Source organism: Rhynchophorus ferrugineus, unplaced genomic scaffold (assembly GCF_030347505.1).
Source record: "Rhynchophorus ferrugineus isolate W39M unplaced genomic scaffold, kcgeb_rfMv2 rfM9, whole genome shotgun sequence".
Lineage (NCBI taxonomy): Eukaryota > Metazoa > Arthropoda > Insecta > Coleoptera > Curculionidae > Rhynchophorus > Rhynchophorus ferrugineus.
The window spans coordinates 1,851,006-1,862,526 of record NW_027472588.1 but is presented as its reverse complement, the minus strand read 5'-3'; the positions used below and the strand labels follow the sequence as shown (position 1 = coordinate 1,862,526).

At 34.9% G+C, this 11,521-nt stretch overlaps 1 protein-coding gene across 4 annotated transcripts in view; it reads right to left on the bottom strand.

The window, feature by feature from the left end:
• Positions 1–11,521, bottom strand: part of pico (ras-associated and pleckstrin homology domains-containing protein pico) — a 209,224-nt gene that overhangs the window by 60,925 nt on the left and 136,778 nt on the right. Inside the window, exon 1 of one of the 4 annotated variants that reach the window (XM_076414050.1) lies at positions 9,634–10,134. The exons of the other annotated variants lie outside the window; for them this stretch is intronic. Coding sequence (XP_076270165.1) covers positions 9,634–9,858 — 225 coding nt within the window. The 5' untranslated portion in view covers positions 9,859–10,134. Of the gene's footprint in view, positions 1–9,633; positions 10,135–11,521 lie in introns of those variants that run through there. 4 annotated transcript variants of the gene reach the window in all.

Genomic DNA, 11,521 nt, shown 5'->3' with positions numbered 1-11,521 from the left:
GTTCATAAGTAATCTTCAGCTAGTTTTATCGACTAGAATGTAAATAAAAAGCACATATTTTTTCTATATTTTAATAGTATCAAATATAATGATCGCCTTTCTATTGAATACTTGTAGAAAAATAAAATAATGAAGCATTAGTATTAAAAAACATGGCTAAAAATTGAATACATATATTATAGATCGCAGTAACATTTTTTTGTACCTAAAAAAATTAGATTCCCGTTAAATTGATTTTATAGAATGGCCAGTGAATAAAATTAAAGAGACTCGGTAGCTTATTATTGTAACTGAATTAAATCCAATAAAAACTCAATTTTTGCGATTTTTTTTTTGGGGAACAAACCAACAATAAAATTATCGCAACATCGATCCCATCGATCTGTCCCATGTGGAAAAAGCGTCCGCGTCGAATCAAATGTAAAATTCGCAAAGTAAGTTCGTCGCTTTTTTTTTCACTCCCATAGACCTTCAAGGCTGTTGCGAAATCATTGTTCTGGTCGTTCGACACAATCACCTTCAAGGTCCGCCATACTAACAGGTCTATTTTATTCCGATTTGTCCGATATAAAATCCTTATTGGTCGCACCAGTAAAAAGTCGGTCGACGATTTTGTTGTTTGACTTTTAATTCACCAGAATTGAAAGGAATTGTTATTGGATCTAAAAAAAATGTGTAGCAGACCATTTTTTATACGTATCTATCATTTTAATTATTAGTTTCGTATTGTCCATTGTCCAAAAAATTACTAAATGAAGAAAGAATAATTCTTCCACTAGAACATCATTTCAGAAATATGTCTTATAATATATATATATCCTTACGTATTTATCTCCTACGTACTACGTACTACGTACTCCTCTATCTACGTATTCAAACAAAACCGAGTAATATTTGAAGAACAGATTCATGATTTAATTGAGATATATAGCAGTGTAATTTTCACGTCTCATATCCCCAGAATGGTACAACAGACAAGCTGGCATGCCATGAAAGAGAATGGATCGACCGAGACAAGTGTATGGGTGTGTGTACATTTGACTTAAGCATGGCTTCGAAGATATAATTATAAAGTCAACAACAAAAAAGCCACGTCATCAGCTGGCCGTACAGTTTACCATCGAGTGGGTACTAACAAGAATGGGTTTTATGTCTTTGACTAGTGTATTATTCTTCGATACTTTGTATTTATTTAATGTTGACATTGAGGAAAGCTGTTTTACATTTCGTTTCGAAACGTCGACGCGCGTATTTAGGTTCCCCAGATTCATTCGACGATTTAACAATAATGAAGAAGGTTAAGAACCGAAAAATACTGTTTGTTTTACGGATTTAACTAATTCGTATGAGTCACCAACTCGACCAGTTCGTAGGAGCGTTGATATTTGGAGGATGAACGAACAGGTTTTCTCTTTCAAAGGGTTCAAGAACTATTGGAAGAGAACCGGAGAACGAGACAAAAATAGAATTCTCATTTGAATCGAAGGTACAAACTGGAGGGTTAGAAATTGATTTTAACAATTCTTATTACTCGCTTACATCGAATATGAATATTGTATTATCTTAATGTATAAAATCAATTTATTACTATTGTTCAAAGAGTTCAATGATCAGTCTTTGATTTTGATATCGGCATAGTGGGTTTTGGGGAACAAAGAATTCTCAACTAATTCATGAAACATCATTGCATGCACTAAAACTGTGTGGTGTGGTATTCAAGCTGGAAATGCTTCCTTATTATTTTGAAAATGACCAAGGTGATGTAGTTACTGTTACTGTTCAACGATACTAATAATAAATAAAGATAATTAACAAGCAAAACGAGTGCGAGAAAATACATCAGTATGTATTCCTCAATTATAACATTATAATTATTTATTAATTATTAACTTATAGCTATAGTTTACACTAAATGTATACACTTTATATAAGTTCGTATGGTTTTGTTCGTTTCATTCCCCTGACATCCTGCGCGCTGTCTAGCAGTTGTATTGCTTCCACGTTAGTATGATTTAGTAATCTTCTTTCGTGTTTCAAGGCGAAATCTTGGATAACTTCGCAAATCCATTTGATTTCCAGGTCCCCGTGCAGTTCCTCATTGGTTACATAGCGATAAGCATTGGTAATCAATCGAAGAACCTTGTTTTGACAGCGTTGTATGATTAGTTGATTTGAATTTTTTGTGCAACCTCACATTTGCACCCCATAGGTCTAAATTGGCTTTATAATTGTATTATAGATCAACCTCTTTGATTTTAGATCAAGTTGAGAGCATCTCTTCCGACTAACCAGTATAGTTGTTTTATTTTGATTCTAATGCGTTTTGCTTTTTGTCTAACGTGATGCTTCCAATTTAATCTACCGTCAAGATGGATTCCAAGGTATTTAGCTGATTCTGCTTGACGGGCATCCACTGAGTGATTAAGTTTTTATTATTTCGCCTCAATGTAAAATTAACGTGGACAGATTTGAAGCTATTAAGTTGAATTTTCCAATCTTTCGTCCATTTGTAGATTTTGTTGACTGCCACTTGCACTTTTTCTTTTCCCCTAGGCAGAGATATATCTTTTGCCATAATACTTGTGTCGTCAGCAAAGGTTCCAAGAAGTATTTCCTTTGTTGGTGGAATGTCAGCAGTGTAGAGCAGATACAGGAGAGGTCCTAAGACGCTACCTTGTGGAACTCCAGCCGAGATATTTTTAAATGTTGAGAACGCCATTTTGTACGATACTACAGGAATATTCCAAGGCAGTATTTCTTTTCCTTAAACGCTCTTTCAATAGCCGCAGTTACTCTGTGCACTTGATCGATTGTTGAATGGTAATTTTGAAAACCAAACTGGAAATCTGGTATTGTTACCAAATATTTAATACGTTTAAATATTAGTTTCTCAAATAGCTTTGATATTGCAGGTAGTAGCGAAATGGGCCTGTAAGGTTCGACTTGTTCTGCAGGTTTGACAATATTCGCCACGAAATTGAATAAATCAGCCTCAGATGTTGCAGGATGTCATGAAAAATGTATTAAAGAGCGCCGAAAGTTGCATCATTCTTTCAACGTATCACTAACTACCTCAATGAGTATCTACTTCTCAATGTACACTGCTGTTGGTTTCGCAGATTTCTGAACATATTTAATCAAATTTCGCTACTCCTGTAAATGTAATTTTCAAAATCCAAAACAAGTTTTTTGTTGGAGTTGGAATATACTCTTGTTTTTCACATGAACGATCAAAAAGAATAACGGTTAGTGAGAATCGGAATTATCAAAAATCGATTCTATTAAAAAAGAAACTAAGGAAGAAATAAAGAAAGTAACGGTTCTAGTTAAATCTTGATAGATCAAAATCCCCGGATACATACACACAAGACACCGTGTTAACTCGACAAGGAATCGAGATAGAACGGCTGTTTTGTGATAAAAGAGGTTTCGAATATCCAATCCGAAGGTCTGGGTCTTATCCCCTTTGTTTAACCAACGCTCCTAACTCGTTAGTTCGAGACATGGACAAGTCCCTCAGTTCTTACATAAGGCCGATACGTACGTACATATAAATTCGTTAATAATACACATCGAGGCTTTGTTTGTGCCGTGGCGGTTTTAATCGATCGAGCCTGATGCTTATCGCTGATTTATGAATGTTACGAGTGGATACGCGCCTTATGACTCATTCGTGAAAGTTTCGACGTCGCGTACAGGCCGAACCGAATAAAATCGTCCGTCAGGTAATGTCGTAATGGTTCCGTGACGAATATACAACGAAAGGTGATGCCAACGACGAACAGATTGCTGGTAAAATGCGGAAAATGACACGAAAAATGCTCCTATAGTTATATAATTTAATTGACAACTTTAAAAAATTAAGTTTCTATATACTATACTAACGCTAAAACACTATAATAAAGTATCACAAGACAAATATTGATGTATGATAATATACTATAACAAATTACTGATATTTTACCAGAAATTAAAACACCAATCAGAAACGCTACGAAACGTTGACGTCACTTACCGTTTCCTAGCCATCATTTGAACATTTTAGCGTCTTTCGATTTTATTCGGATTAATTATCTTATATTTCACAGTTAAAAAATTGGTTGTGTGCTACCAAAGAAAAAAATTAACTGGAATTTATCGAGGCACATAACCTAAATTTGTCTAGCATCGATTCGTTGATAGTGACTAACTGAAAAAACAATTTAAAAAAGAATACTAAAACTTTCATAGAATAGAAGTACCTAACCATGAAATGTGGCGGAATATTGAAGAACATTAAGTAAAAATACTATCAGTATAACACTTGGCAAGAAAATTGCAGGTAATAACTCCAAAGAGTGCCCAATAATAGCACAATCACTAGTTGGAAACTGTGAGAATAGTATTATTGAAATCCAGTGCCCCCTATATTTGCTAAAACAAATTAAAATTGCATCGATGGCAAACATACTTAAAAACTTGATAACGATGACATTTATTTGACAGGATCATCAAAATATTAATTTTAAATAATTGATAGTAACTACAACACAAAAGGGTTAAAATACATATATTTCAGGATGGATGCTTGGTCTTCTTAAACTTAAACTAGCAGCTTTGGGGAACGAAAAAGTGGATCCCATATTGTATCAAATGATAACACAAAATTATTAAAATAGTGTATAAATAAGACCTGTAACATACAGACCGCCCTATGTGACAAAAACAACTACGTAGTTATCGCGCAGATATGGAGCGTTTTAGGTAGGATTGTCGTAAAATAATTTTTATTGTATTGTTCATTTATTACCAACGAGGGTTTATCTGGACTAGATCTAGGGTTTAATGTGGCCTCCCAACAAGGGTCCTCAGCATTAAGCCTACCGAGTGACAAGTGACTCACTTAGAAAGCATTCCAGAAGGCATCCGGTCTTACCGATCATTTTACCACTCATGACTATCGTAACAGTAGGAGGACCGTCCTGTCGCCTTTACCACTGCACCAACCAAGCTGGCATTATGATTATATATTATTCCAGTTAGATTCATTAAATTTCACGTCTAAATTTGAGGAAATTAAATCAAGAGACCCACAAAGATCCTCCCTTCACAACTTATACGTTGAATTACTGTAGATTATCACTAGCAAGGTCAATGGTCAATTATTCTTTATCGTTTGGTATCCTCTCATTCCCTAAACGATTTCCTGCACTATTTCAAATAACCCATGCTGAACTCTCTCAAGATCATCGACTCGTTAGCTCCAGTCTCACACAATGCGACCGGCTTAATAGAAAAGAGCTCAACAATGGATCGAGTCTTAACATTTTTTCGAAATGCATTGATTAGAACCCGCGTTCAACAAATTCAAACAAATAACCGGTCAAATTATGGCTTCTCCATTCTTGTGGTCAACGTCTCGTGTCAAGGATGACGCCTCGACATAAATTCTGTCTTTATTTTTCGGACCGCATCAATTTAACACCTTTCGGTAAGTTAATGTTCTTGCCGGTCGTCTAAGAGACAGGTAAACAGTCCCCCAAAGACGAGAGGAGGATGATTCATTTTAGGTTATTTTTATTTTTCCACATGAAGGCGTATAATGAAAAACATCATTAATATTGTTGTTTTTAGATATAAATAAGAACAAAAGATGTGGGGTATGAAAATTATTATTATTATTATTAAGTTAATTAATTATTATTATTACTTTAATTACTTTTATTATTAAGTAGGGTTTATCTGTACAATACTTACTATTTAACGAGGTCTTAGAACTATGATTCTCGGTGTTAGGCCTGCGCCTGTGACAAATCTAGAGACCATCTCAGAAGTCTTACCCAGCCTGGTTACTGGCGTGACTGGGAACATTTTCCTTGCCAGATTTTGCACGCTTGACTTATGAGCAATCACAAACACACAATTCACAATCATACCCCAGCAGGATTGGAACCAGCGACTACCACATCGGTAGTAAAACTAATATATTTGTAGAGAACAGTAGACAGAAATATAAAGTAAAAATAACCAAGAAGGGAAAACGCACAAGAAGGAATAAAAGCAAGAAGAACGATGTTGATAAAAATGTTCGATTCATTTGTTAGTGTCTTTAAGACAATATACAAGACTTGAGTAGTAATTAATAAATAAATAAAAAAGAAAAACATATAATGATGAGAAAACATTCAAATAGAATAACAAAAAATCGGATTAGCCAAAAATAGCTAATAAAACTGGTTAAATAATTAAAAAAAAAATGAAAATCACAAAGATATGACTAAGAAAATGGTAACTAGATCGTTTTTTTCTTCGAATGCAAATGTTACGTAACAAAAAAGTCGAAAATCAAGCAGTTCCTTTCGTTTTAACAATCGCCCCGTGGTGTTTAATATTCAATTTCGGATTTTTTCAGGTTCCTTGTTTCTTGGAGGTGCCATTAATTAAAATCCGAGATTTCGCTGTCGTCGAACTGGAACAGATCGGCTGACAGTCGCGCTGTTACCGTGTGGCTTGGTCGAGGTCACCGTTAATTTGCAAATACAATCCTCCACTCTGTTTATTATCTTATTTCTGCCCGTGGCTTATTTTACGTTTATGAAGTACATTAGCGGACAACTAAATGAAGTGACCTTACTTTCTTTGACTTATATTTTTTAATTCAGTCTAGGATATGCAAATTAATTTTGAAGATGTAGCTTTTGTAACTTTAAAGTCTTTAAAGCCTCTTTTCCTCCCTTACAGATGACATATTTCATGTTCAAAAAATTGTTTAACTTTTTGAACTGAAAATACTTATTTATGCACCTAATAAATGGTTGTCACATCATTGCTTCCATCATTATTTCAAAGAAATCTGCATTGCGACTTTAAACATTAGTTTTGTTGAGGATATTTTGACTTATGATAGAGGATTTTGGTTTCGTTGATTTAAAAAAGTTAGTGAAAACGACATTTAAAATTTCGGATGACTTATAACCCTATAGAAAATTAATTAACAGCCAAGTGACTCAATTTTATAAGAGAAAAACATCAAAGTACTTGATATAGTGGAAATTTATTATATTTTTAAAACATTAACAAACTTTCTTTCTAGTGATGGCTTATTATAGTCAAATGTTATGTTACTTCAATTATATGTAAAGTTCAAAAACGTCAATTATTAGGCCATTAAACAAGTTTTGAATGGATTTGTTTTTAATATAAAGCTTTATCGCGAAAAACCGGTACAATGAATTTTATGGTCCATCGATGGCCGCTACTATTTCCATCTCGAAAGAACGACGTATCTTTTGAGGCCATCCATAAATCGACCGATATTTTAGTAACTTCATAAGAAGGGCAGTTCAGACAGATCAGGACTCAGATGTCGGAACAAATAGTAATCAGTAGGAGCAAGGACTGGAGAATACGGTAAGTGGTATAGCACTTTCCATTTTAATGTTTCTAAGTATGTTCTCGCCGGTTTTGTAACATGTGGTCGAACGTTGTCATGCTGAAGAATAAAATTGTTGGTGTTTTTTTTATCGTATTCCGGTCCTTTTTCACACCACTTGCAGTCGATAGCGATCCTCATTGATGGATTAATGCCCTTAAATGCTCGCATTCATAAATTTTTGGCCCTCCAGAATGTTCTTCGTCTTCGATGTCAAAATCACCACTTTTAAAACCTCAAAACCAGCATTCACACTTTGAAATCGATGTCGTTACAAGTTTCACGCAGCATTCGATAACCTTTAAACCCTTTTTTTAATGTAGTCAACGCGATTTAATACACACTAACACCATATGTTGTAAAACCTTTAGAATTCATTTGTAGACCTGATGTTTTTTCACATTGCTAACAAAATATATTCAAGAATCATCTAACAACAACTAGTTGGGTATATGGGATTAAAAAACGATAATAAAAATGACATTAAGATCAGTTCTACTGGATAAGACTAGTAGTGAAAAGGTAAACAGAGTAAGACGTGGATGTATATACTTGATAGTAATTATCAAAGCTAACAGAAAAAATCTTTAGAACTGTGTTTGGTTATAAATAAAGTTGCTTGCTTCTTAATCTATGTTACAAGCAGCATTCTGACGCCAATAAAGATTTTTTTGATATTGTAATTAAGCGGGTATGATCGCCGAGAGAAGTTTGGAATGTAAAAGACAGTGACATTGTTTATAAATCAATGAACGGGGCTATAATTCCTCCAGTTCCAAACAAACCCGAAGCAATGATTAACGGCCCGTTTGTAGATTTATTTCCGACCTGATCAGTGTTAAAACGAGACGACACTAACACAAGAACATCAGCTCGAATTGCGTAACAGTTGTTTATATTCTTTTCGTTTCCACATCGACACAGTTACCAGAGATATAAGCTCCCAGCACATATACCGATTGTGTAAAAAAATAACAGTTAATTTCTGATTCAAAATCGTTTCAATTCAATAATCCCGGACGTTCCTGGAGATCGTTGCTAAACATTGGAGGTAAATAGCATTGACATTTTCTAACAAAATTTCTCAATATTTTGCAGTATCGTGCAAGGTTTCGCTGCAATTACGATATGATTCCACGAGTTCAATTGATTTTATTATTACAGTTTATATAGAACGATAATTATACTTTTTAGAATATTAATATAGGGCCAAGCAACCTTGAGCTCAGAATGGGAAGGTCTTTAGTACCTGGCATATTAGCCAGATTTAGCTCCGTCCGACCAACATTTGGTATATTGCATTGAATCACGTCATAGTGGATAAACAGTTCAAAATACTGGAAGAGTTTGATATAAAATAAATGGACTCGTATCTTCATTTAAACTAAATTTAGTCTGAAAATAGCTAAAAAACCGCGATTTTCCCTGTATATATAACTGGAACAATTTTGCCTCGCCATTTTATCAATATTATGGTGTAGGAAACGATAAAATTGTTAGTTTTAACATTAAACAGGATGTTTTCAAAATAATCATAAAGTTTAAACAATTCTTCATCAAAAAGTTTTGTTATAGTCGGTATCTTTTGAATTGTTTTAATTCGTTGAAAAACGGTGACACCATTTAAATATATATTCATTTCAATCGAAGTTATAAACAGTATGGAAATTGTTATGTATTATTAATTTTAAATTAGTAATTTATTAGTTAATAATTTTTGTGGTAGATTTTTTTATACTAAAACCACGTTCTAAAACAGTTATTGCTAGTACTTTCAGCAATGTGTCTCTGTTTAAACAGTTAAAAGAGGTATGAAAATGAACTTTTTTGGAGTATATATAATGCAAAAAAAAATTAGATGTTCAAATAAACCAAATAACCGAGGTTTTGTCAACATAAGGATGTTTATTAAACAATCTTGTTGATATTACAAGTAAACTACTGAAAATAAACAAATATTGTTGGTGTTAAAATTAAATCTACAGTAAAACTTAACAATTCCTCGATGCCAAGTGATGCAATCAACCAAAACGCTACGCTGTTGAAACCACTAACGTTGTTGCACAGAAAAGTTATGTAAATCGGTGCAGTGGCCAATGAGTTGGTGCAAAATTACGACCCAGCATGGGTTATTGCAGAGTCGCGAGTAATTTGCATCTGACCTCGTGGTCTCGAACAGTTACGTCGCGTGTATTTCCAACATTATTTACTACTTATTTTACCTGCGTGCTCGAGTCCAACGATACCCTCTTGCTGACTACGCTGGAATGCTGCAAAGGCACCTTGGGCGGCAGGACGAAGATCTTCCTGGCGCGGTCCGCCTTTGTCATGCTGGCCGAACGCAGCAGTTTGATCTCCGTGTTGTCCGCCAGCCTCACCACTTTGTAATCGTCATTCTTTTCCACCAGCTTCGATCGAAAACTACCACCGCATATGAACTTTTTCATTGTCTCGCGTATGTACTTAGCACGACGTTAAACCAAACGACGACCGACTCAGCGTAGCGGTGCCATCGTCGTGAAGATCTCGGCGATCGTACTCGGGTTCGGCGGTACCAGGACGGGCACCGGGTACGATGAGAGGAGCGCTGGGAAATATCGCGTACCGACTGACTGACACAAGGCAGCGGCTCGTCGTACGACGCGGCTCGATTCGACTAAAATCTTGACCACGTTTCCCGGCCTGGTCGTGTCGTGGTGGTATTGCGTTACCTTCTCCGCCATTCGGTCGCACACCTTTACCTGTCAGACCAGTGGCGCGCCCGTTAAGGTCCTTCGTCATAAACTAATTAAATAAAATTATTTAATATTGTAACGCAACGAAATATTTCATTAGATCTGAAACTGTAGCCAGTAGTCGCTGGGTGCTAAATCTGGTGAATACGCTGAATGTAGTATTAATTCGTAGTTCAATTCATGTAGTTTTGCCGTTGTTTTGATTGACTTGTGACACGGTGCGTTGTCTTGATGAAACAAAATTATTTTCCATATGCGGTCGTTTATTTGCAATATAAGCCTTCAAACGCTCCAATAACGCTATATAATATTTATTGTTGATGGTGTTTCCCTTCTCAAGATAGTCGATGAATATTACACTACGCACATTCCAAAATACCGAGGTCATAACCTTTCCAGCCGATTGTTGTGCTTTCGGGCTCTTTGGACGAGGTTTGCAGTTGTTGTCTACTCAGATGATGATCGTTTTGATTCCAGAGTGAAGATATGGATCCATGTTTCATTCACTGTCACATATCGACTTAAAAATTCCGGTTTGTAACGTTTAAACCTGGCCAAACACTGCTTAGAATCATCAATGCGGTTTTTTTGGTTAAGAGTAAGCAAACGCTGCACCCACTTTGAACAGAGCTTTCTCATAGTCCAATGTTCATGCAATATAAAGCCAACATATTCTTTTGATGTCTTTACGATGCTAGCTAACTCACGCAACGCCACTTTTCGGACATTCAAAACGATTTTGTGGATTTTTTGATGTTTTCAGGTATTACCACCTCATCCAGCCATCCACTTTTATTTTTTAGAACAAATTTTCATCATATCAAATCAATTTGTCGGCATCTTCTTTAACTATGATATAACAATTACTGATAATAAGTTCTTTGACTTTCATTTAGTTGTTGAAGTTCTAAGGCACTTGGTCTTGGTATACCTTAGAAAATTAATCTAAAACAATATTCTAAATTTCTAAGATCTTGCGCTACTATATATAAAATAAACAATTACCAACAGTACTAAAATACGTCTAATTTTTTCAACTATTGACAGATAATCCACGGCATGCTTACTAACTTAACAAAAAAATTGTACCAATCAGAACAACACAACTATCATTCTCATTCCAAAGCAACATTATTTCCAAATTATAAATATGCAAAAGTTTCTTTACAATATCAGATAGATAAACTGGATTTAAATTAATCGTTCACTAGACATTTTAATTAATTGTCTTATGGCATACCTTATAAAAAAATGGGCCGAATGGAGCTCGAATTTAAGTATGACCTAAATTATAGTATGTCTGTTGCCGCTATAAACTGAGTTTTACGTAAAATTTATGACGTCATAAAACTTCTAATACTCGTATTTCTACGTT